This window comes from Hippoglossus hippoglossus, chromosome 11, assembly GCF_009819705.1.
Source record: "Hippoglossus hippoglossus isolate fHipHip1 chromosome 11, fHipHip1.pri, whole genome shotgun sequence".
NCBI classification, from domain to species: Eukaryota; Metazoa; Chordata; class Actinopteri; order Pleuronectiformes; family Pleuronectidae; genus Hippoglossus; species Hippoglossus hippoglossus.
In genome coordinates this window covers 6,843,845-6,870,427 of record NC_047161.1, presented here as the reverse complement: position 1 = coordinate 6,870,427, position 26,583 = coordinate 6,843,845, and the positions used below count along the sequence as shown (strand labels likewise).

The 26,583-nt window shown below is 42.8% G+C and overlaps 2 protein-coding genes across 16 annotated transcripts; both read right to left on the bottom strand.

Moving 5' to 3' along the window:
• Window positions 1–717: 717 nt before the first annotated feature.
• On the bottom strand, window positions 718–2,998 carry hax1 (HCLS1 associated protein X-1). Its single transcript, XM_034600217.1, has 7 exons — window positions 2,801–2,998; window positions 2,293–2,540; window positions 1,624–1,799; window positions 1,475–1,538; window positions 1,247–1,380; window positions 953–1,073; window positions 718–841 (listed from the first exon to the last, which is right to left on the bottom strand). The coding sequence occupies exons 1-7, from the start codon at window positions 2,863–2,865 to the stop codon at window positions 768–770; spliced, it is 882 nt and encodes a 293-aa protein (XP_034456108.1). The 5' UTR covers window positions 2,866–2,998; the 3' UTR covers window positions 718–767.
• A 1,368-nt stretch (window positions 2,999–4,366) lies between these two features.
• On the bottom strand, window positions 4,367–25,999 carry ubap2l (ubiquitin associated protein 2-like). Of its 15 annotated transcripts, none has more exons than XM_034600192.1 (30): window positions 25,925–25,997; window positions 24,405–24,542; window positions 23,801–23,878; window positions 22,722–22,832; window positions 21,952–22,126; window positions 20,908–21,009; window positions 20,301–20,346; window positions 18,039–18,083; window positions 16,816–16,922; window positions 16,478–16,537; window positions 16,329–16,381; window positions 16,047–16,132; window positions 15,420–15,600; window positions 15,020–15,218; window positions 14,570–14,910; window positions 14,275–14,447; window positions 13,819–13,939; window positions 13,219–13,258; window positions 12,914–13,100; window positions 12,708–12,774; window positions 12,084–12,414; window positions 11,099–11,187; window positions 10,940–10,993; window positions 10,765–10,846; window positions 10,033–10,250; window positions 9,618–9,723; window positions 8,271–8,396; window positions 6,507–6,574; window positions 6,196–6,390; window positions 4,367–5,808 (listed from the first exon to the last, which is right to left on the bottom strand). In XM_034600192.1, exons 2-30 carry the CDS (start codon window positions 24,498–24,500, stop codon window positions 5,713–5,715), a joined length of 3,633 nt encoding a protein of 1,210 aa, XP_034456083.1. In that variant the 5' UTR covers window positions 24,501–24,542; window positions 25,925–25,997; the 3' UTR covers window positions 4,367–5,712. The 15 variants fall into 15 exon arrangements, with proteins under 15 accessions (XP_034456083.1, XP_034456081.1, XP_034456082.1 ...); XM_034600190.1 differs by lacking the exon at window positions 25,925–25,997 and adding an exon at window positions 25,740–25,918 and having other exon boundaries at window positions 6,196–6,393; XM_034600191.1 differs by lacking the exon at window positions 25,925–25,997 and adding an exon at window positions 25,740–25,918.
• Between the last annotated feature and the right edge of the window lie 584 nt (window positions 26,000–26,583).

Here is a 26,583-nt window from a genome sequence, read left to right as displayed (position 1 = left end):
AAGCTTTTAAAGATAAATACTCACTTTAAAAGAAAGGACATTCACGATTTTAGGAGCTTTATGTGCCAGAAGGGAACAGAAGTTTGTGAGTAGCTGAGGGCGAACACCCGAGTCAGCACCATGACATTTAGTTTCTGTATATTTATTAACAATGTTTGGAATGAAGGTGCAATAAAGTCAAGGATAAATCCTGTTTTCAAAAAGCAGTGTTATCTCCACTCCCCTCGTGAACTGACCACAGGAACGAGACCTCTTGATGTTTCACACATGAAAGAGAACCTTGAGTATCAGAGACAGAAAGTCCGTTCAAGCACAAGTTCAAAGGGAAACTTTCATCACAGGCCTTTTTAATGGACTTTGATTTGTCTGACATTTAAGACAAGGGAGAAAAATGAGTTCAATATATTAAGACCCTTTATTTGGTTCATCACACACTCATATACATACATACATACATACATACATACATACATACACACATACACACACACACACACACACACACGGGTCTGTCTGCGGGACCATACAAAAATAAAATATGTAATTGTGAATTGTTCAATCCCTGACGTGTGGCTACGTGGTCGGGTGGAAACCCGGCGTTATCATCGGGCCGGTGATCCGAAAGCAAATTTGGCAACGGTCGGTCATTAAAAGTGTTCTGTCCACTTACAGATCTATCCTGTAAAAACTCACAGCTCTACTGACGCACTCGTTTTCAGATAACAAAGTTACGCTTGATTAGTCCAGAGAATTAATTGACCAACATGTTATTTAAACCCTCCGAAGAGCTTGGAGAATAACGAGTCATCATCCCGCAAGTCTGAAAAAGGCCGTTGACCACCTGGAATAAAACACAGGGATATGGATGATTTATTTAAAAAGAAGAAAAATCTGCGAAGATATACAGTGAATCAGCTGAGAGTCTAAAAACAGCCAGTGTGGATGAACTCACCCGGTAGAACAGGAACAGGTCGATCGCCGGGTCCCTCCAGGACCCCGGGGCCTCCTGAGCGGGTCACTGTGGTTTCCTCATTGCCTTTTCCATCTCTGACTGTTCTCCTCTCCTCTACAGTCTGACACACAAAGACACACAAAGACACATTAACTCACATTGCAACTGCATCCAAATATTAGAAAGGTCCAAACAATACTGAAAACTAGTCCCATCATAGTGGGATAAAATAAGCATGTGGAAATCTGCTGTGACAGAATAATAATATATGAGTATTAAGATTAACATGGTTACCCCGTCAGGTTTCACCACCTTGCTGATGGAGACCGACTGGAAGAACGAGTGGATTCTGGGCTGACTCGGCGCCTGACCAGCAGGTGGCGTCAGAATCTGGTCCAGGCCCCCGGCGGACACGGCAGAGTCCAGATCTGAAGACGATGGAAAGTTAGTTTGACAAACACCAGACATCACAAAGTACATTTACTCAGTTTATTTTTCTGAATGATTACAATCATCGTTCACCTCTGTCTCCTCTGTGCTCCCCCGCCGGGGTTTTCTCAAGCCCCTGTCCCCACATGTCGTAGAACTTAGAAGATATGAAAAAATGTAAATGAGCCCCTGAAACTAGATCATGAAGGAGACATTGAAATGGTGGATAGTGTGTCATTAACCTTGGACAAAGGGCGGCCATCATGTCTGGGCTCTGTCTGCGGTCCTGGCTGGGGCCCTCGTGTGTCTCTGTCAGGGGTCTTCAACATGAATTCTCTCAGGGGGTTCCCGCTGGATGCCCCCCCTCCTTCCTCTAGTCTGTCCTGAGATGGCGGCTGCGGCATGATGTTGGGAACGCCTTCAACATAAAGGGAACAGAGAATGAGATGAAACAGCACATGGAAGGAGAAACTTCTTGATCAGGCTCCAACAAGTCCTGGATGATGATGTTTAAAGGTCCAGTGTGTAAGATTTAGGTGAAAGGGATCTATTGGCATACATTTAATATAAAATAATCCTTGTGATGTTGTCACTAGTGTGTTTCATCTAAATTGTACGAATACTTTTTTATTCAAACTCTAAAATGGGCTCTTCATATTTAAATACATTATATATATACATCGGAAGCGGGTCCTCTCTACGGAGGCTGCCATGTTTTTTTTATTTAGTCCAAACTGGACTAAATAAACATCTTTTGAGTTTGTATGACAACTGAAGCCACCACATGTTCTCCTTCATGTTTGGAAGGGGAGGGGGAGCTGAGGGGTGTTCAGCTGCAACGTGCAACTTCACCACTAGATGTCCCTTTATTCCACACACTGGACCTTTAATGCTAGGACCAGTGCTTGTACCAAAGTGTCCAGACTCGGGTGCCGCGTCCCACTGTCCCATCTGGGAAAAGATCTCCTCCATCTCCCGGAGGACGTGGCCGAACAGCGGCGGCTCCTGGATCCTCATCCCGTCCGGGCCCATGCTGAAGCCGAACCTCCAGGCGCTGTCGAAGGGATCCTGCTCCTCCCCCCGGTACCCGTCATGGTAGAAGCCATCCTCCTCTTCATCATCATCATCGTCATGAGTCATGGCATCGAAGAAGGGGTCCCTGAGTGACACACAACAATCAGCATAACTCATCACAAGTTCAGGATTTATCCTCATGTGTTGATGTTGTTCACTCCCAGATCAGTGTGGATTTAGCAGCCACCATGTTAGCCAGTGGTTCCCTGTGGTTCCCTGTGGTTCTCCTGGCAGATAAACACTAATCTCTTCCTCCATTAGCTAACTGACCAAGAATCAGCAGCACCGACCCACTTCATGTCCAACTTCTGCTAGCCTCTGTTAGCTTAGCTTAGCTAAACTCACCTCCGGCCGCGGTGGTGACCTCCGGGCACCGAGAAGAACCCGCGAAACAAATCAAAAACACTCATTTGTGACCCAGCGGCAACTTCACGCTGCGAATTAATTCATAACTTCAAACAAAAACTATTTTAAACACGTGAGTTTACACCAACATCAAAGTGGCGCAGCTGTCAACAGTGTCGTAAAGCGGTCTGGATACTTCCTCGTGACGTCAGCCGTGGTAATGGCGCGTTACCGTAAGTAACAAAAAGAACGCGCACCCGAAATACGTAAAGACACTTAATTTGGTTGGGATGGAAAAACGTAATACTTAAAGGTTCGGTGTGTAGGATTTAGTGGCATCTAGTGGTGAAGTTACATATTGCAGCAAACCCCATATCCCTCGCCGTCCCCTAGGACAACTTCAGATAATGTTAAAAACACAAAGAACCTCGCTGAGCCAGTGTTTGGTTCGTTCACTACAGTAGAAACATGGCGGCCTCCGTGATATGGACATACTGGGCTCCTCCTAAAATAACAAAAACAAACAATTCTTAGTTTCAGATAATTATATAATGAAAACATAACTCTGCCGATAGATCCGCTAAATCGTACACACTGTACCTTTATGTTTGAATACACTTTATGCTTAACGTACAGCGATACATTTAAAGTACAATTTTGATTCAAAGAGACATTTTTCCAGTGATACTTTCAGGACAGTTTGGAAGAACCAAACATGCGGTGCCCTAGGCAAAGTGTAATCTGGATGGGAACCTAAAGTGGACCATGTGGTAAATGGTGAATATTGCCCAAATGGCACAAAACGAATTCGGGCCACATTTGGCAGCTTTGGCTAACTTGTGGCCCAGACCGGGCAAACGGGAGCGAACCGCCCAAGTGCCATCATTCCCTGCGGCATGTGGACCGAAACAATTTAGCTATGTGAGCTACTACTTCAGTTCTACCTTGAAATCATTTAAATCAATTGAAATATCCCCAATAATACACAATAGTAAATTTTGATGTTATACTTCTGTATCTGAATCCATTACCTGTATGGAGAATGTTTATACTTTGGTTGAGGACAAAAACATACAAGGCATATTCAGTATTAAATAATTTTGTCTATGTTTTGATGTTACTCTCCTGTCAGGACCAGCAGCATGTCTTTTCACTGATCAGTATCATCACTATGTAAAAGTAAAACATTGACAGAAAGTGAATCTTTACGAAAAGTAACTAGCAGCAAGTTTGTCATGTATTTAGGAAACAACCTACACATTTAGCAGCTCAGGTCGTTCAGAAGACGATGTCAGAGCCTGTGATTTAGATGTAAAAAGGGAATAAAATCTTTTTTAAGAAGTGTCTTGAGAGCTGCTGTGTTGGAGGTTTAGTTTGTTGCTGCTGACCCCCTGGAGTCTGTTAGATGACTAAGTCTATAACAGAAACCAGCTCTGAAAGCCTGTCAGATGGTTTCTGTTGTGTTTAACGCTCAGTTCAGCAACACACAAACTGAGCATCACCGTCGACCCACAGGAAGATGATCCCGCTGCATTTACGAGCCACATGAGAAGCAAATATGGTTTCTTAAAAGACATTCACATCCAAAATGATGGAAACGTCTTTCTCTTGTTTATTTACTTAATATTTATATATTTTTACAAAATAAAAAAAGGAAATATATGAAACAAAAAGCTAACAAGTCGGCAAGGATCTGAGAAGGAAAAGGAGAAAGCCATCGAACAAACAGGGACTACAGTACTTGTGTTTTTTTATATATGTACAAGACAAGTTTATCCATTTAAATTTTTTTTAAAACGCACAGTACAAAAAGAAAAAATAAATCACTGACAAAAAAAACAAAACAACCCATAGTACAATTCTGTCCATCAGTATTCAATGCTGCAATTTCCTTACAATGTCGGGGGGGCAGGTGGTGGAGCTGGGAGGAGGTGGGGGGGCCTCAGAAACAAAAGCACACACTGGAAGGCAGACTGGGTGTGTATTGGCCTTGGAAATCATTCTGAACATCTCCTGCAGAAGAGTGGGACCCTTTATGCAACGTATGTATAATTCATGGGAACGGTCACTGTACACGTGTTGGATAATGAAAAATCCTGTGCTAGGCGAAAACACAAAGCACCGTACACAACCACGGCCCTGTGTGTACAAACATGCACGCAGTCACATGACAAACACACGGTCCCTCACAGTCCAATCCAGTGAGCTCGCTTATATGTCTTTATATATAATATATCTATATTTGGTAAAAAATAAACTTCACAACTCTACCAATTGAGAGAATTGTTTCTTCAAACTTAAAATGACATAAAAATGAAAAGCAAAACATTTAACAGCAATTAGCCAAACTACTGTGTTTGGATATTTTATGTGGGGATGGAAGCTTTTCCAACTAAATTAAAGGAGTGGGGGAGTTGAGGGTGTGAAATACTAAACCAGTCTGTCCCCCCACCTTCAGGTATTACTTCAAGCCTCCCCATCAGCAAGAAAAAAAGAGGGGGAAAGACAAAAGAAGCACAGGAAATGTTCATTCTTTTAGAAAACAGTTCTATGTTACATACAAGTGAAAGAAAAAGGGAAGGGGCGGAGGGATTAACATTATACAAATTCCCAACACTCAATATTTCACCTCTTGACGGTGTGTTTCTATAACCATTCAGCTCCGATGACTCCTCTGTTCTAAGCCCCCTCCGGTCCCTCCCACCCATCCGTGCATCATGACGGTGCTCGTTCTCTCGGCACAGCACCTCCTCTGATCGCGGTCAGAGCTGCAGGAGTGCTGGGCCAAGAGACGGGGGGAGGGAGATATCTGCAGGAGGAACAGGGAGTTTTATACGTGGAGATGGTTTTTGCAGGAGGAGCCGTGAGCCCCCTCCTGGCGGCGGTTTGGTGGGAGGGGCCGACAGCGGGTGTTAGTTTGCGCCCCAGTTGTAGCTGTTGTACGCCGACTTGTTGATCTGAGACTTCTGCTGAATGGAAGCGTTCTGGCTGCGCTGCCCAGTGCCGCTCTGTGGAGAGAGAGGAGAGCCGTCACATCGTGTGTTCACTCAAATCTGCTGCAGTTTAATTACATGAGGGACATGTATAAAGGCAGGACAGTTTACGGAACAGGATTTGAAAACAACAGCATTTTAGCTTTGTGCCCTCTAACAAAACCATGTAAAGCAACAGCCAGCTTGTATAGGCCCAAATGAAACACACCAACTAGAGTTCATTGTGACTGAATCAATTACATTAGGTGTTAAAACACCTTAAGAGAGTTAAACTGAACACAATACAAACTAGAAGTAAAAAGTGCGCATTTTATTTTCTGTATCAACTGCATTAAACTACAGCAGTGAGATCGACCTGCAGCAACAGATGGAGACAAACAACAATTAAAGCCTTTTCACTACCTGTCCATCCTGCTGCAGGTGGTGGTGCAGAATCTGAGAATGGGGTTGTTGGTGCGGTGCCAGGATGTGCATGAACGGGGCAGGGGCGTAGCCAGCGGCCGCCGGGGGGTTGATGGGTCCCCCGCTCGCTAAAGCCGAGGGCAGGCTGAAGGAAGCTGCCGGCGTTCCCGCGTGGAAAGCCTGCTTCTCAAATGACTGCAGGACATAGTGAGACAAACAGAAGAGACATTTAATGATTTGATCAAATTCTATGGGGGGGGGGTCCTTTCCTGTGAGGAACATTCATCTCAACATTGACGTGAAGCATTTACCTGCGTCTTTGTGTAAACGGACCCTGAAATATCTGGTACCCCGGTGTTGCTCGATGTCACAGAGACTCCTGCAGAGACACAGGAAACAGGACACAAACCAATACAGGTAAACTAAACATGTAAAGTTGACACAAGATCATGGTGAGATTCTGATCAACATCAATGTCATATGGTTTATTAACAGCAAGGAATCAAATTTATGCAATTCTGTTTGTATCAACACTTTCTCCAATCCACACAGTAACCTAAAAACCAAAGAAAACTACGAGATGGAATGAAGAGAAATGATGGAGGAAGATGGTGTAAGAGCTCATCCGTTCCAGTCACACGGTGGTTTGAGTCTGAAAGTATATGGTGGTTACTGCTCAGGTTGCTCTCGCACGCACTGACCCCCCCGTATCGCCTTGGAAATGCAGAGCGAGGTCAACTGGTGTGCAAAACAAACGACTCTGAACAGGAAAGACTTTCATTCTAATGGTGGTTACATGACACAATGACAACCTTTGTCGCAACTCCTCCATTTGTAGCGAGTCCATTATTGCAGCTTTTCAGGCGAAATCCACATTTAAAAATCTGAAGGAAATCAGAATCCATTTCCCTAAACTAGGAAAACCAAATTCCTTGGTTTGAAATAGTTATTGTTCCCAAACCCCCCCCAGGTATTCAGATTGACATCAGACAATGGAAAAAGCAAATATTCATGTGAAATGATGGAACCAGTAAATTCTTTAGGTCAACTGACTTTTACAATATTAACACTGTATTCAATCCTCTGCCTTCCATCAATATCTTTGGCAAATGAAAAAACATCTGATGAGGAGCAGCTCAGGACATCTGCAATGTTATCAGCAACAATTTCAGGGTTTCAAAGTTTCTCACTCTCACACACACACACACACACACACACACACACACACACACACACACACACACACACACACACACACACACACACACACACACACACACACACACACACACACACACACACACACACACACACACACACACACACACACACACACACACACACTTCGCATTAGTGAGGATCGTAAAAGTTGGTGCCATTTTCTTCTGTCTTCTTTCATGGGTATAAAATCACTAATTTCTCCAATTCTTATGAAATGTGTCATGGAAATACCACAGTTCAACACAACAGCAGCAACACTGATAATAAAACCCTTTTTACAAAGCAAAATATTTGTTTTCATTCTGGTATCCTGTGTGTGTGCGCGCGTTTGGATGCAGCTGCTTTGGATGAAGCTCTTCAAACAACTTTATTTTAATCAAGAATGGCAGAATATCTGTTGCCTCGTCTTGGGTTGTAACCAACTTCGCTCACAGGGCAGCAAGCTTGTTACTCTGGAGACCGACAGCAGCAATGACAACATGAGTGAAGAGCAAGCAACACGGAGGGGAAATGGGACGTCATCAACCAGAGTAACTCATCGTCAGTTAATGGTATTCAAAAGCCACATCTAAGCATTATGTCTGATGACAACAGTCTATAACATATCAACCAGATTGGATTGTTGATGAGTTACCCTGGAAGACAACACACACAATGACAAACACAGACTGCCTGTGTGAAAGCACATGTAGTGACAGGTCAACCCACAGGCACAGCTCATCAGCAATGAGGGAAAGGAACGAGAGCGAAGAGGGGGAGAGGGATGGTTGGTGACACAAGGAGGAAGACGGGAGGGACAGGGTTTCTTATTCTCTCCCTCCTTTCGTTTTAATTCGGCATGTGGCGGCACTCACCGACTCCAGGCCCGGTGACAGAGCTGGCTGGCTTGTTTTGTGCAGAAGCGGCAGCGGCCACGGCACTGCCGTATCCGCCCTTACAGAAATCCCCACTCCCTGAAGCCTGGCCCACATCCTCATAGCCTGCAACAGTCAGACACACAGCCGCAGCCCACAGCGTTAGACACACCAGGCAGGGGGAGGCAGACCTGCCTCAAATAGCATTGGCAAATGATTAAGGCGTTTGTTTTAAACTGTGCCACATGGACAGGTTTTACCAAATCATGACAATGCAATTAGTGTCAAGCCCGGCAGGAAACACTATACCTAATAATCGGAGCTTTGACACCAACTCCATTGTCCTGCGTGGCAAAGCCTTCCCATCTAGTACAACAGGCAGGTCAGGTTCAATGCCAACCATCATTTGCAAGTACTATTTGACCCAAGTCTGAGGGGGGGAGCAGGTGGGGAAGTGAGGGGGCAGGCAGGGGGTGTGTGTGGGAGGGAGGAGTGAGCTTAAGTTGGGTGATGGCAGAAAGCAGCAGATGGTGCAGCTTAGAACAAACAGGTGTTGCACGTGTGACCAAAGGGTTGATACTGAATGATGAATTTAAGCAAGAAAATAAAAAAACAGCATCACTGAAAAAGAAAATAAAAAGAATACAAAAGGCAATGGAGCAAAATCCAGAAGACCACTAGGACAATATGAGACCACTGAGAGAACAAAGAGGAGTCATATTAGGAGATCTGGGAGAACGATGATGCAACGTTTGTCGATGTGTTTATGATGAACGTGTGTGTAGGAGATGGGGTGAATGGTGAAGCCCTTGAGCAAACTCCACTTTTAGAAACGATCAGAGCAAGACCTGGAGGCAATCGATAATCCAACCCCTCTGTTAAACATGTATAGCCAGGTACCACGGAGAGCCCCTCCTCTCTTTTCTAATTGGTCTAAATGTCAGCACCATTTATTTTATCATGAGAAGCCATTTATTAAAAGTGACTCACGGTATTATGAAGCAGCTGAGGCATGTTTCTTGCATGTACAGGCGATGCAGATTATTTACAAGATGCAGAAGTATTTCCATCGTCAACATGAGAACATTTTGTTAAACTTTGAGGTCATCAGTTAAAAGAATAAATACACGAGAATGATTTATGATCCACTCACATTCGTTCTGACACAAGCGTAAGAAAAGTCTCCACAAGCATCGCATTATGCTTGCTGATGCTGCAGAGCGCAAAATGAAAGGTGCACTCCACACCAATGAGAATTCAACGGGCTCCCTGTAATAATCAGTTATTGGTATGCGAGTATACATGACCCTTCTAAACATGCTGTTTCCACATGGTTTAGTGCCTTACCGGTGCTGTATCCATGGGAACCATATCCACTAGCCTGCTGGAAAGGCGTCGCTGAAGCGTTGACGCCGACATTCACACCGTGCTGCTTAGACGAGGTAGGAGCCACCTGAAGGGAAGAAATTTCATCAGGTCAGCGGGAAGAATTAACAGAAACTTTACAGTTTGTGGCATAACGAGAAAGATCGTTATATCTTCCCCAATTTGTACTGTTTTTAATAGCTGAACACAGCAAAAGTTGCGTCAAAGTCATCCACCGTTCTGTGGAATATTAATACGCGCCGCTAAAATCCTGCCACTTGTTTTCCTCGTAATGAGAAAATATTAAAAACACAAGAACCAACTCAGTGTGGGAGCAGGGACACTAATGGACTCCAATCACATTAGCAAAGTTGTGATAAGTCTAAAGTCCTCTCACCGGAAACACAGCAGGTCCATACTGGAAGGTGTTGGGCAGGCCTGGCATGCCAGTGTAGTATGGGAGGCTTGTGTAGCTGTAGCCAGGCGGCAGTGCCGGGTTGAGGAAGGTCTGCTGTGCGGTGTGATGTGTCTGGTTCTGGTTCTGTTGGGTTTGAGCTAATGTGGTGGCTGGAGCAGGCGATGACGCATCACCTCGACCGAACTTTGACAGGTCGCCTGCATGGGAAGGGACAGAGCGTGAAATCACTGAAAGGTATGAAAGAATAAAGGCAGCGTGTTAGAGCAAGAAAATTATCACATTTCAGGTAAACAAAGGACATAAAGACGAATGTTCTGAGATGCCAGAGTCAGCAGGATGTTTAACCATTGAAACATTGAGCTAATCCTCACCAAAACAGATTTATATCCATCCCACTGCCCTTAAAGCATTAAATTCATATCATACCGCTAAGAGCAATAAATAACAATACTGGAAGTGCTTTTTATGAGGCCATGGGATCAATATTATCCTATAAAATTAACGAGTGACCACAGCTAAGTTCACCTTCATCCTGCCAGGCTCAGGTTTCAAAAACCACAAATAAAATTTCAGTAAGTCAAATACATATAGTCAGAATTATCATATAAAATGTGGTTATCAAGCGCTGCGTACACCTTCGACATGCAGCTACCTCCTGAACAAACAAACTAAACTCAACTGTTCATGGACAACGGTTTGTGGATGACTCACCAGAGTAAGGGTTGTTCGTCAGGCCACCGTCTCTACCAGTCAATGCAGTTGTGGGAGTCGCAAAGGGGATGCTGTAATAATCCTGAGGAGAGATAAAACAAATATATATTTTTCACAAAATACAAATAATGACATATGCCTTTTGAATTGTTGAAGTATTTAGTTGAACATTCACCAGCGGTATTCTTGTCTGAAGCATCTGTAGGTCATCGTAGCCGTACACCTGAGGCTGAGATGAAACAAGAGAGGTTGTAGAAAATTATGAACAAAAATGATCAAATCTGGTAAACACCAGTGACTCTCAGATATTAAATTAACATTGTCTTGAACTTACAGGGTAGGCATGCAGTAGTCCCGGGGCCATGATGTATGGGTTGGGCAGTAGAGGGGGCACTCCAGGTGGCAGGTTTGGAGGTGCTTTCCCTGTACACACAAAACAATACATTGATTTTCTATAGAAGCCAATGCTATAAAATCTAAACACTCAAGTCTGTGCACTAATTATTTATCATTCACATTCCACAAAACAGCCTTGTGGTAGTTTGCCTGCCAGTCAAGCCTTGTGTCAGTGAAGTTGACCTTTAACCTCTTGGATTTCAAATATCACTTTTATCTTTACATCCTGTTTAACATTTATCTGAAATAATATCGTAATTGGTGCATTAATTCTACGATTGTGGGTCAGGTGTATGAATTGAGTCTTACACATTCAATTTTTCTGTTGCATCAAGCCAAGCTATGCTGCATCAGTAAATGACAAGACTGCAATAAAACGCCTTTATTTCTGTTCTGGTCTGTGCGAATTGCTTTCTTCTCTCTTTTTGTCCCCACTGACACATGTAAAACATCCTTGGGCCCTTTGAAAGGCACTGTATAAATTCAAGCTATTAATACACCAGTAGAGGGAGCAGAAGGAAAACATGTGAAAGAATGAAAAAAAAAGAAGTTTCAGAGAAGCAGCACACTGAGAGCAAGATGAGTCAGAATCATGGAAACACTGCCAGTGATGCAGAGGAAATGAAAACCAATCATCTAATCCCAGACACACTCACACTGGGCTCTTATCAAATATAAGATCACAGTGTGTGGCTGTGGCTCATTTTCAACTCAAACACACCCCAAGGTTTGGTTCAGCACAAAAACGCTAAAGAAGCATAACAAGGAGTCACTTAATAGCAATATAGAATTGTGTGGTCCTAACCCAAGTAAAAAAAGCTACCATTAACTCAGTTTTCCCCCAGTATACAGATGGAATTAGTAGTATTTCATACTGGATGAGTTCATTAAAAACACTGTTGTGCTTGTGTTTTAAGTCCAACCTGAGGATGCTGCAGAGCCGCGTGCAGATGAGGAAGTAGCTGCAGAGGGAATGGCTGAGGCCGCCGTGGAGATGAGAACTGCGGTGGCTGCTGCAGCTTGAGCAGCCATGGAGGCCGCGTTGAGGCCCATGGCCAGACTGCTGACGGGCCCGAGGCCGGAAGGAGCGGAGACTGTGGCACAGCCCACCAAGGAGGCCTGAGGGGCCCCTAGGGACACCTGTGCAGCAACCGCCATTGAGGAAGAGGAGGGGACTGACGAAGAGGGGACGGCTGAGACAGAGGAAGGGAAGGAGGAGGAGTGCAGGCTTGAGTCACCGTCTACGTTTGGATGCTGCGAGATGTGGAGGAAGTAGGGGACAAAGATGCAGTCAGGATTGATGCAATTACATTTCCATTAGTGAACAGTTATCTAATGCTTTCGCCTGTCATCACAGGAAATGCAGCTTTTAAAATGCTCAGACAGATGGAGGGAGATACACTGTCCTGCATAAACATGTTACGGAGCCATTTTATCTCTCTGGTTAAAAAACATCTGATGTTCAATTGCAATGGTTTAATAAAAGTTAAACAAACTACTAGTCCCACATGAGGTTCAGTGTGGACATAAACATGTAAAGAACAAACCATTAAGCTTGTGTTGGATGTCCGGACTGAAGATGGAGCAAGGCTGTTCTGTTGTGATGGGTGAGAGCTGTAAAAATGACAAGAAGGTTCAGACCAGGTTTCACAGATCACATCCCATTTACTGATATTTATGTTTGCCAGGAGGTAATAACTCAAGATATGTTAATTTCCTATGTATTATGTGGGTTGATTTAGTAGCATCTCACTTGTTGTGCTGTGGAGGAGGAAGGGTGCTTGGAAGCATGTCTTCACTGTGCCCCAGAGCACTTAGGGATGTCTGATTGGATGTCGTCATCAAGGAGGCAGTGTCCGTCAAAGTACCCATGCTGGAGACAGAAGCCTGCGTGACTGAATCAGAGGCTTGCTTGATTGAGACTGCAGAGCCTGCTGCAGCTGCAGAGAGGGATCAGAAAAAAAGAAAACAAAACACTGAGTGTGTGCATCTCAAATGCCTCAAAGAGTTTCAACAATGCTTGTAAGAAAAAGAAGAGCTTTGTAAATGGCCACTTACCTTCCACAGATTGCGTTGCTTGCATTGAACTGAAGCCATTCTGTAAAACCAACAATGAAGGTAAGCTCACAGGTTACTATGGAAACAGGCCATTGATATCAAGTTGAAGGGTGTTGGGCTTTTGGAAACAGTCTTTAAGAAGCTTGTTTGATATTAACCTTAGGTCAGGTTTGAAACCAGTAGAGCATTAAAATGAGCACAACCTAATAAATGAAGAGCTGGAACAATGAGGAGATTGTGCAGTTTATTAAGAGCACCTGAGTATTGATCTCTAAATACGTTGGGGGAATAAAGGGGTGACACAAACTAAAGAAGGAACCTTGAGACTGCTAAAACATGCATTTGACAAAAAGGATGTTGATTTCAATGCTTGAGGGGGTTCTGTATCTTTTACATTCAGCTCACACAGTACAACAAACATCCAACTAGGCTACAGTCTGTTTTTACTGAGCGTTTCAGTCACATAATCTTCAAACTTAGATAGATGCACCGGGATATTTCTGCATCAGACCAAAAGCTTTTCATCTTTTAGGACCAAGTGGGATTTAAGCATGTTGTCCAATGTTGTTTAAATGAAAAAGGGTGAATCTTTGTCCTTACCTTGGACTGCATGTCCTTCTGAGGGGAGGAGGAGACTGAGGGAGGGTAGCGTCGGTTCTGAGGCGCTCTCTGGTCGTACAGGTCCATCTGGCTGGAGTTGGAGAGAGCTGGAGTCGACTCACTGCAGAATGTCATGTTTCAACAAGACCCAAGTTGGACTGTGTTCTTAGAGAACAATCAGTGTTTCTGACTTCTATTTTGAGAGCGTTTTTTGGACCCTAGAACACACATCGTTTCTAATAGATGGTGCAAAAGGAAATGGTGCAGTAATTTTTCAATGCAAATGTGATAGTTGTCCAGCAAGGTGCTCTTACATGGAATAACCAAATCAGTGTACTCAGTTGTTCTAAGGTTTCTTTTGACCTTCGAGGAAGTTAAGATGTTGCTTTTCCTCCTGAAATATTCCGATTACATCAATAGACATGTTTTCTAAGGTGTATTTGTGGTTGTACCAACCTGCTGGGGCTTGTGTAGAGACTGTTCTGAACCTGGTGGGCTGGTGCTGTGGTGGAAGGGGTGGAGTCATACTCTGGTAGAACTGGTTCTGACCCAAACTGCAGCGCTCCAAACTGAAGATTAAGACCTGAAATGTCTGTTGAGCCTGGCATCTCCACTGCCATTGCTGGAATCTGTGGAAGATGTGGAGCATAATGTGATTCTATGCATACATTTTTGAGCAGGAATGAAGACTTTTAAAAACTGTCCATCTATAATGTAGAACAAAATAAGGTCATTTAAATCTTAATGTTACCTTTGTTGTAATGGAGGTCCTCTTCTTCTGTTGTTTGAGTTTGTGTTGCTGCAAAGGCAGTGGACTCGAACCCTGGGCATCAGAAGAACTCGGAGAAACCTGCTGACCGAGAGAAGGGACTGCTGCCATTTTGGGAAGGGATGAAGCAGGCGGAGGCACCGCATGGGGTGAGGATGTTCTCTGTTGGGTTAAGGAAGACGACGAGGGGACAGAGGAGGAAGGAGGCAGGCCTTTGTCATGTAGGAAAACATCCAACATGGACGACGCTGAGGTGGTGGCCTGGTAAGGCTGTCGCTTCGTAAAGGGCGAATGGACCACAGACTCGGGCTGAGTCTTCATATCTGAACAGTGAATGAAGAGAGAACATTAGATAGAAAATCCTGAAAGCCTTTGATCGTCCTACACGTCAATGGTCTTGAACAGAGTATTTTGTTTAGGGTGTGATCTCACCGTATTGTCCAAGTGAGGCGGCACTGGTGTCCCAGGATGAAGGGGTTGTGTTCGGAGGTCCGGTCTGGGAATGCTGGGCTGCCAGCTGGGCCAGTGCCTGAGCGGTTTTATACTGCTCCAGGAACTGAGAGCCAGTGGTCCCTGTGCTGCCTCCTTTAGGGTCTCCCACATCCCCGAATCCCTTGCTCAGCATGCTGACCTATAATAATAGAAGATTATGAGACACTTATCACAATAATGCAAATGTTGCTGCTACACTGGTAATTTTAACATGATGTCAAATGCCCCATCCTTTCCCTTGTGGTTACAAAGTGGCTGAGATATAAAGTTGAAGTGATGATTTTGCATTAGTAAGCAAAATCAAAATTTCTTAAAAAATGCTTTGATATAAAACTCTCACCATGCTGTGCTGGGTGTACGGGGTGCTGGAGGATGTTTGGGACAGTGGCGGCCCCTGCTTGGAGTTACTAAAAACCAGTGACTGGGACAAGGAGGGGGGCTGGGTGGCCTCCATGGGGGGGTTTTCTGTCTCTGAGGAGAAGGATGGAGGAGTCTTCCCCAGGAGCACCGCAAGGTCAATCCTAAAGCAAGGAGGAAAAATTACTTATGGCGTAATGGACATTTAAAAAGTGATCTTGTTAACTTGAAACTTAATTTTATTCCAAAAAACTACAATTAATTATGTCAGGACTGCAAATATGTTTACCTTTCATTGTTGATTAATCAAAATTACAAATGGTTTAGTTGGACCAACAACTTAAAAGGTATTCAGTCATAGTTTAAAGATTTCCTGACCTGTCAACCAATTTTGTTGAACAACAATGAATTAATCACCAGAGTTCTGAGCTTAAATTCGTGAAGTTAAATCTAATGTTGACATTGATTTGATATTTTCCTTACTGATAAATTCACAGCTCCAGTTCAACAAGTTAACAGCGATATGAAGGAAATTTCTCTCAACCAGTTCCTGGAAAGGCAATTTGTTGGAAAGTGCAAGTTGTGGTAATAAAGTGCATCAATGACCAACCTCTGTCCTTTGGTGATGGTAACATTCTCCTGAGGCAGCGGCAAGGATGCCACACTGGAGGATGTGAATATCTTGGTCTCTGAAAGCTGGAGAGGAAAATGGAACAAGTTGGAAAAAGTGGAGGTTGGAAGTGCATTCAGAATTAAAAAGGAGAGCTGGTCCTCAGTCAGTGAAACTACATTAAAATCTCTCACAACTTCAAATGTTTTATTAAGAAGTGCTCATATAATCTTATTTTCAAGCATGAGGTGCAATCATGAAGTTAAACCCTGAAACACTCACATCCTCATTCCAGTCTTCAGTGCCCCACTCCTCTGTGGCAGACCTCCAGGCACCTGTGAGTTTAAGATAAAGCGTTTGATATTGTAATGGGCATCGTGAGCGCCAACAGAATGAATAATACATAAAACAAGATGTGAAGGCAGGTTTACCAGGAGCAGAGTCAAACTTCGGTGGGTAATTGGTTCCCTCTCCTGCAGAGTATTCCAACCCTGGAGACAACGAGAGGTGGGGAGATCATAGATGAATGTCATGTACAGATGGTTATACTTTAGTTAACTGTGCACATGGACATCTGGATTTATTAGGAGGATGGCAAGTCTGGGATTTGGTGAACAGTTTGCATGGTTGATGAAGAAAGCATCTGTGTCTAGTATCAAAAAGCGAGTTTTCCCAGACATGATTCTCTAATTATTTGGATGGTAAGCAGATGCTTCACTGATTAGATCAACGTCTCTTATTGGAGGGCAACCTCTGTAAATTAACTTACTAGTCGACTCCTCCAGCTCCATGCTTCCCGTGTTGTTCCAGGTGCTGCCCCCTCCATAATTCTCTTCTGTCTGGGCTGGCTCTGTATAGTCTGCAGGGTTGAATGTCCTGTGAAAGACAGGGACAAAGAAGAAAAGAGTTGAGCCATGAATTCACACATGTACTGACCATTTCCAGTAGCCACAGGTTGGGAGCTCATACACAAATATCTGATGTACATTAATCTTACAAAGTACATCTTCTCTTACGTCAAATTCAAGAACTTTTCAAAGACTTCAATGGCCAATTTTAACTACAATTAAAAAGGACCCAAGACAGCACAGTTTGTGACACACCTCAAATTTAACTACTGCAAGAACACCAAGATTTAACTAGCAGGGTCAGCAGAGGCTCACAATTTAAAAAAAGGGTTGTGAATGTGTGAACACAGCACAGCAAAAACAATATATTTAAGTTGAGATCTTGAGACAAATTTAGGAGTTCAAGAGCTGAGAGGCAGCAGGAGACATGCAGTTAGCGATATTTAGCCTCGTTATTTAAGTAAAAAAACAAAAACAAATTCAATTTTGTACTAAACATATAGATTTAAGGACAATGACTCACATCTACTTGTGAAAAAATGTCAAACGCCTTGATTTATCCCCCCTAAGATTTACAAACCTTCAATGAACTGTTTTTAAAAAGGCCAAGTATGACCAAATCTGTCCAGAGGTTTGAAACATTACTTATTTTGATGGGTTTTACTTTCCAGTGCATCCGTACTGTTTTGTCCTTAGCATTACTTTTATCAGTATGCATTTTACTTAATACAGATGTAGTAGGAAGAGAGGAGGAGGGAACGACATGGGACGGAGGTGACACCAGTACTGTCTTTGAGAGTTTGTGCAGTGACATGCAAATGAGGAGTAGTATCTAAATGCTAACTTAGCTGTTCCTCAACAACTCGTTCCGATATTGCACTTCTGTCTTTTTAGTCAAGCCAAACAAGTATATTATTTGTCTACAATCCTTCATGTTCAAATTTAGAGAGCATTTATGGTTTTCATGAATAGATTTAATACTGACTATCAGGCTAGGTAAAATGTATCTGACATCCTCTTAATAGGATGAGGTATAATACTTAGTTTTAATAATGTCTTGAATTACATCATCTCATTTAATGGCACTCAGAAGTCTCCCTAAAGAAAGCAAGAATAACAGACACACCGGAGGCAATTCACTCACCTCTCACCTCCAGCAATATCATATGTGGGCCCCTTATCAATCTGGCTTTAGAGGAAAAATAATGGCAACAATTACAGGAAGCAAAACAGAGTAAACGTTGAAGATTTTGTTTTTTAGACCACCATCCTTGAGCAGCAGCATCTTAAGCAAAATGCTTTTAATCTACCTGTGTCAGTGCTGTAACAAACACACCACACGTCTTTCAGTCACTTTGCTATGCAAGGCAAGCCGGTGTGCTTCTCATTACGGTTCAAGAAATCCAACTCACCAGAAGTGTACACAATGCAACCACAAATACAAGCGGTTGCTTGAATAAGGCATGAGTACATGTGGTAATCCTACTCATACATGTGGTGTGTCCTGAAGTCTACTAATACAATCATTTCACTTTCTTGCTATACAACTCTACTTGTTACAGACATTCAAACTTTACATAATGATGCATATACTTTTGTGAAAATCTAGACCAGCTTAACTTTTAACTGTCTAAAAAATAAATCCTCTTTCTGGGGATGTGCAACTACAATTCTACAGTTCCTGTAGCCGTGTCATAAAATACATCAAAATTAAAAATGCTAATATTTGCAAACAAGGAGGGGCCTGTAAGGATACAACAAACTCCCATCTCTTCCCTAAGCTTCTTCTCAGCTAATTCAACCAGAGAATTCAAATACAAAGGCTGCTAATAGTTACCCCAAAGAAACGGAACTGTAAATGAGCCAACAAACGCTTTGCTACAACTGCAAACCACTGGCTGCATAATGAATGGAGCTGTGTTCTCTCGTTCTTAGCAATATCTTGTCCCAGTGTTGAAAATCTCCTTTAACACCATTGGTGAAAACATGATGCTTTCCATATTTAAAAGACAATAATTTTTTATTTTCCCTTGTGGAAATAAAAACTAAAACGGATATATTTTTACTGTAATTATCAACTCCTATCATTCCATCAGTAACAAATTAAGTAATAATTTCCCATGAGAGCTCGCAGTATCCATCAAGTTGGATTTAATGCATGCAAAGATTTATTTTGCAGAAAATATGTGCGTGAGGTGAAGGATACAAGCTGCCTTAGCATCATTTCGAAAGCAATAGCACAAGGTACCGATGACCACACACACACACACACACACACACACACACACACACACACACACACACACACACACACACACACACACACACACACACACACACACACACACACACACACACACACACACACACACACACACCATCATCTCGCACAGTAAAAACCTGATCAAACACCTGATCTGTTTAAAGGCGGCTTCCTTTAAAGCTTTGAGTGCTTCTTTAAATAACTTTGTTTAAATGACACTGAAGCCAAGCTGATAAACCGTGACTGTTGGCAGCAGGAAGCAAAAGTGATCACAGATCTTGTGGTGGGAGTTTAGGTTACATGAAAACACATGAGCTTGCAACACGCGCGACTTCAGGCGGGAAGCCCCCTCACCACACACCGCTCTCCGGACATGCATGTCAATATTTGGGTCAGACGGCGATTGTGTGTACGACCGCTTTAACGCGTGCTATGCAAGCAAAGCTCTTCCACCTCATGAGCCTCTGTGTACCAATGTATTTTTATGGAGCTCACACTAGCTTTGAAGTACATATTCAATACTTGTTTTAGTAAGAGAAAATAATCTTCCGCCTCCTCCTGGTTAAAGCTGCTCAGCTCTTGACCTCCCTGAAGAAAACCGCATTATGTCACATACACTACTTCAGCACACCCCAGGGGGATTTTTTAAATCTCTTCCTGCAGAGTAACACTACATTACACTTGACTGATCATCAACAAACAAATCAAATTTGTTGTAACAACTGGCGGCCTACTGTAATGCTGCCTATTAAATTACAATGACGTGAATCAAGAACGCCACCACAGTTGAGAAAAGTGCATCATCTGTTATGACACCTTCTGGTGAAGATTCCAGCTCATAAACTGAATAAAGCTCCAGCTTAAAGCCAGAGAGCAGAGACTGAAGTTAGCTAGTTGGCTCCCTGACACTCCTCTCAGTAGGTTTATCCAAATTTCACTCTAAATAAAATGGGTATACACCATACACTCTCTGAAGAGTCTTATTCAGCCCACACAGTTGCATCCCATTGGTTAACGTATGTCCTTCCTCCTTTGGATTAGGGCTAAACAATAGGCTAGGGTCCTGCTCTCTGGTGACCATGGCAACAGGTAAAAGTGGAACAAAGGACCCACTGGTTTTAGGCAACGCAGGTGTTCCCTTACCCCATGCCCTGCGCTGAAAATCGGCCTCCTCGCCGTCCAGATACTCCTGAGGAAACAATGACAGCTTACTTAAATGTTTAATTTTAAATAGTGACATAAGAAAGACTGGCAGCATTTCATGTAAAAATAAAACTCAAGATTAAGGCTGTGCGATATGACAATACTATGATGATAGAGATGATCGTTTCATATTATTCTCCATCATTTATTGTGATGTGCCACAAATTACACCAATATTTTTCATACTTTGGATGATGCTTTGTGTTCTCCAACACTGTGGAGATGCAGGTTTTACTAACAAACATAATGGAGAGTGAACATGACACAAATGGGGAATTATGAGGTGGGGCTATTTCTGTTGCATGTATGTAGTTTGGGTATGAAAAGCCTGACACGGACCAGAAAAATGTACTTTGCAAATTAAAACATGGCCCCAATTTACCCGGACGAGAAAAGGTAGGGATAACAAGTAACGGTATGAGGAGACGAAACTGCCTCCATCTGAAATATATTGGTCATATCACACAGCCCCACTCAACAACCTTGTTTTGATTCAATACATTACCTTGACCAAAGAGTCTGACCAAAGACAATTACAGCCACTTACCGACAGTCCCTCTTCCTCTGCCTCTTCCCCTTCGGCCTCGCTCGGCTCCTCTTCCAACTACTCCAGCCTTGCCGCCATCCAAGCCATTCTCCTGACCACGAACTGGAGTTAAGAGGAGAGACAACGGCATCAAGTTCAGACACAAACCAGCACACAGATATCCAAATAGCCATTTTATAGAGAATTAAGTAAAGTACGAGAGCCCAAATAGCCTCTCATTCAAAATAAACAAAGACTCTCCTACTGGCTATGATTTGCTCTGGTACACACAGTAGGTGGTAACGCAGACACAGGCAAATAAACAAAAGCTTTAACATAAAAACCAATAGATGAGTAACTGCAGCTGTGTTGGCAGAGATGGAACACACAAAAGCCAACTTGTAAATAGCCCTGGTATAGCAAACTTTAGTTGCAGTGAGGCAGAGGATAATGATGCTGACCTATGACATGTGGCTTCCCTCAAACAAAGATGTGTGGTGATGCATCTTTAAATATTTTAACATGATTTCATGCAGGTGATGTCATGAAACAGCTGTTTTTAATAGACTTTGCATTTTATTCCTTCAGCAATTTTGTGAAATCTTGGTAACTTTTCACATCTTGATCTAACTTTATCTAAAAAAAACAAAACAGTTATTAACTTTGAATCAGATGAAGTCTGTATTGTGGAATTAAGTCCCTCAAGGGTCAGTTCTTGGTGCACTATATGTTGGCAGTTGACCCCATTGTTCAGCAATATAACAATTCTTATCACACCTATGCTGATGACAAAGTTATACATGTCTGTGTCTTACAATTTCAGCCGAGTGCATTGATGATATCAAATATTGGTTGGCCAAAATAATTAAAAAACAGGTTCTATTAGAAGTGCAGCAATCCTCCGCCCGCACACAAGGCTCTGGTCAGATTTAGTTATTACGCAGATATCCCATCCAAATGACTATCTAGCATTGATATTGAGGGTAAAATGCTCCCATTTAGTTTTGAAAGCAAGTATAAATAATAAGTAAAGCCATTATAAAAAAAATCACGGTAAACACTCACACTCTCGTCCCCTGCTGGCTCCACGGCCCTTGCGTGGAGCTCCACCCCGACGACGTGCAACATCTTTCTCTCCTCCTTTCTCCCGGTTCTCTTTTCCTTCCTCTCCGGTTTCTGCTTGGCTGGTCTCCTTCTGGCCGGACACCCCTTTCTTCTTCCCCACCATTTCCCAAGAGTCCTTAGGAAAGGAAGCAAAGACAGAACCACAGTGTTAAGTCAGCGTACTGCTGCACTTATTGACTGTGTACAGAGTCACCAAGAAAAATACATTTTAAAAAACTCTTTAAAAAAAAAAGTGATTCAAGACTAGTGTATGTGAATATTGCTGCCATTAGAACAGGACAATATACCCTGCTAAAAAACTAATAAAAAGGAATAAACCATATACAAGTATATATGAAATATATGTATACAATACATGTATAGGTTTTATGATGATCTAGAGTCAGTATGACACTGACTTGTGATACTGATGGGTCATCAGTTTAAATAATACTAGGCCTACACTTGCAGCAGTGACATACTGACCAAAAGGAGAAGTATAGAAAGGTGTTAACACTGAATTTCTTAGCGCAACTTTTTACATTTATATGCAGTATGGTCTGAAATAGGAAAACAAGACTTCTCCACATACCGTTATATACCTTCACAGGAGCATTACTTGCAGAACATAAACTGTTCATTACTATATATTTATCTAACCCAGAGTAGCCCTGATTTATCCAGAACCAGGCCCTCACAGTGCTAAGCCCTCAAACAAAGCCAGTACTCACAGTGTCCGGGCTACCCTCCAGCAACACGTTAATAGCTCTGTTGACATCCCCGTTGCAATCGTGCAGTGCGATCATGGACTCATCCTGGTCTTTGCCTGTGATGTCAATCAGCTGGAAAAGAGGGAGTAGCATGATCAAACAAACAGGACCCCTGGATGAAACTCCTAGCATCTCATCTATCAGAGGGCTCTTATGCAGAATGTTTAAAAATATATATTTCAGGATATAGCAATATGCAAAATTAAACGCAAGTTCTTCCACTGTAGGAAATATGTAAAATATCTCAGTAAAAAATTATTTCAGAAAACAGGGTTAGCTACAAAACTGCCAGCAGAGATTCTGTTTCTTGGTCAGGACAGTTTTGCGCAAGGTTAATTTCCCATAAAGACTGAAATCATGACCTCTTCCACTTTCTCTGAAATTATTACAGAGTATCATCAACTACGCAAAAATCCTTATCAAATGGTGAAATCAGGAGCTTTTAGACATATTGGGTTCTTGCTTAGTTTTTTTACTTAGATGCAAACATTAGTGTAGGCAGAGCACATCATTTTGTCAGATTATCTATAATGATACTGAAGATAAATTTAAAGCCATATGGGTATGATAAAGTGGTTATCTGGCTTAAATATAGATATGTAATGAAATCTATGATGGAGCTGAGCTAGAGCAGATCAGTATTTTGTCTAAAGTATAAAAAATATTTTTAGCTAAAAAAAAATAGACATTTATACATCCTTTCCTATCATTACAATAGTTAATTCGCATAATTTACAATATCTTTGAATAGTCTTTCCTTGAGAATATGATGATTGACAATCCACCCATATAGCCTTGAGATTTAGCATTGAATGTTGTCACTAAGTTTCTCTGCTTGATATCTGACAAACCAAATACACAAAGCATTATATAAGAGACATGCTTGTTCACTCAATACAGACACAACAGATGTAATACTACATGAATCAGTGCTACACCACATAAATCCCCTCGACCCCTTTTCACATAAGAATGAACAACTGCACAGGAAAGCTACGTGTGGAAGAATTGGGACAACAGGAAGCTGTGCATCTGCTCACCTGTTTGACCTTCTCTTCAAAGTCAGCATCATTGTGGTCTGAAATCATCTGCGCGAGTCGGATCTGCTCTGCGGTGGCCTGTTCCAAGAAGAGGGAAAGATCCAACATCATGTGTCAACAAGAAATGACCCACGCATTATTTGCTATTGACACACTTTTCTTTGCTATTCTGTCCTGGCAGTGGGCAGAGATGCTGTGTCCACTTGAGGCCCACTCAGTGTAAGACTACATTTACATTAGTGTCACCATAGTTGGACGCACTGCCACCAGTGGCTACTTAACTTCTTGTTGGACTCTACAAGAGTAGTCTAGATAGTAGCTGTAATCCCAAAGCCGAAAATCAGGGATTCGCTTTGCAACGGTCAAAATATGGTGTTACTGTCCTGATTAGCCTGTAGCACGCTTTAGTCAAGCTAAGAAACTTGTCAAATGGGTATTTTATAGAGTTGTAACTGATACGTTATATTGATTAGCTGCCCGAGCTATTGTTGTATGCACAATTTTACATTTTAAATATTAAAAGATTCCTGATTTGCCAACAGTGATTCTTGATGAAAATCATCTTGCATCTGGGCAGCAGGACAGGTGTTGAGAGTGAGGGTACCTGAGGCCTCTGCTTGTGCTGTGTCTGGCTCTGTGTCTGTCCCTGTGTCTGCTCCCAGCTGCCCCGGGCTCGGTTCCCGCCCATGGACGTCATCATTTACAGTATATACAAATAACAGTATTTACAAAGGAATAACACCTAAAGAGAGAAAAGGTGAGAGAGGCGTTAGAGAACGTGTGACCCATTTATATCACTCACACACACACACACACGTCTAGTGCACATGGAACACCTCTTCCTCGAACTGACTGGTAGCTTATTGCCAAGTGGGGGGTGCTCAGAGATAACAACGGGACATCAGCAGCTTTGATTTCGAGACGTATGGGGCTGTTTCAGTCCATATCTGGGCCAATGTCTCCAACCTGAGCCAGCAGAGGGTTCGACCCGCGGAGCCAGAGTGCCACGGTTCACTGGGGTGTTGATGCACACCACGCGCACAAGTGCATAGTAAAGCTGATATTTTCTACCTCTTGAGAATATTATGCAACACCATCTATATCAAAACAACCCCGGTGCCGTTTCCCAACCTATATTGGGAAACGAAAATTGATCAAACCGCCGATAATTGATAGATGCACGGGGAATTTTGCATCAAAATGAGGATGAGAGGATACAAACACATTGAAATCAATCAGCCTCATCTCTTCACGACACTAAACTGTTAGCCTAGCTATCTCCGCTACTCCTTAATCTTGCACACGTTACGTAAAACCCTGTGTGGGCTAGCACACAAACAAGGCTAAAAACCAGGCCCCGTCGGGCACATCTAATACCAGCAGCCAGCCACATGGCCAAAATGCTAGCCAATTGGCTAATACTCGAAGGGAAGACAACCAGCTTACGAGTCCTGGTGGGTTTCCGCTTCTCGCCGCTTCACCTCATGGCGACTACGATGCTAACTCTAACAACCGCCAGCTAGCCCGCTAACCCAGTAGCACTAACTGGCTGTGTAGCGCTGGGCTGTTAGCATTAGTCAACTAAGCGTGGTTGTCAACAAGTTAACTAGCCAGTCAACGGCTAGCGAGCAGCGGAGCTCTCGAGTCCGACCGAACAAAACCCCAAAACGCCCATGTCACTGCTAGTTGTCTGCTAACGGCTGGTAGCCATGCTAACTCCGCGACCTAACGTCGTCCCGGCTAGCTACGGCACGCTAGCTAGTTAGCCACGTTAGCTACAGCAGCGCCTTTATAAAACTGCACCGCTGCTCTGCATCAGTCCCAACCAGCGCGGCCCAAGTGTGACCCGATCGGCCGGGCTCTCGACGTGGAAAACACCGAGGATGATAACAGGCCCGCAGGCCCCTAACATGAAAATACATAATCAGGCGATACTGACCAGAAACCCGGCTCAATATCAACCCAGCTACACCACCGACCGACAAGTGGCCTCGCTGTCGACCTTCGAGTCGGATCTGAGGACAGGATTTCTTGATCCCCGAGCCCCGAGCGGGTGTCACTAAAGTCGAGGAAACACAACGGAGCCGACTCGCTGCCACAACAAGCGAGAGCCAGTGAATTTACCTGTTTCTTCTCCACTCTGACACCACGGAGAGCCGCGTCACGTGGTTCGCTCCGCGCTGAGAGGAAACTGGAGCCACAACATGTGATCACGGTCTGATACACATTTATATCACCGACCAGGGTCTGTCAGTGCTGCTGCTGGACAACAGACAGGAAATACAACAACAACAAAAAAAGATTAATGTTATGATCAACGGGAGATTTCATTCCACGTGTTACAACAACACGAGAGACAAAGAGATTCAGAGAAACGGATGAAAATCAAATAATGAAGAAAAAGAATCACGTATACAGAACAATACCTGTTAGCTAGACTCTATAAAGGAATTGTGTAAATACTAGAGAAATGTAGTTTGTATTTTATAAATATAAGTGTATAAATAAATATAAGTATACATGGATGCTTGATATATATATATTTATTGACGTATTTACACTCACTATATTCTACTTATATAGTAAAATGTCATAGCTACATAAAAGAGATATACATATGGAAAATAATACATATTTATAAGAATTATAAACGTATATTTTAATATAATAATAGAGTAAAATATGTTATTACCACTGATTCTAATATAATAATGATAATAATTACATAAGGTACTGTTTCAATAGGCAACAGTTTTATAGCCAATAAGAAAAATCATAATAAT

What these genes read in the sequence shown, in the direction of transcription:
- ubap2l (XM_034600190.1), bottom strand. Translation starts at nt 24,500, where the DNA reads ATGATGACGTCCATGGGCGGGAACCGAGCCCGGGGCAGCTGGGAGCAG. An exon ending in GAAGTTTGACTCTGCTCCTG is followed by an intron (nt 16,382 to 16,477) that starts GTAAACCTGCCT and finishes TTAAACTCACAG; the next exon opens with GTGCCTGGAGGTCTGCCACA. An exon ending in GACTACTGCATGCCTACCCT is followed by an intron (nt 10,994 to 11,098) that starts GTAAGTTCAAGA and finishes GTTTCATCTCAG; the next exon opens with CCTCAGGTGTACGGCTACGA.
- hax1 (XM_034600217.1), bottom strand. Translation starts at nt 2,865, where the DNA reads ATGAGTGTTTTTGATTTGTTTCGCGGGTTCTTCTCGGTGCCCGGAGGT. An exon ending in ACCCGAGTCTGGACACTTTG is followed by an intron (nt 1,800 to 2,292) that starts GTACAAGCACTG and finishes TTTATGTTGAAG; the next exon opens with GCGTTCCCAACATCATGCCG. An exon ending in ACCTGTTCCTGTTCTACCGG is followed by an intron (nt 842 to 952) that starts GTGAGTTCATCC and finishes GTTTTATTCCAG; the next exon opens with GTGGTCAACGGCCTTTTTCA.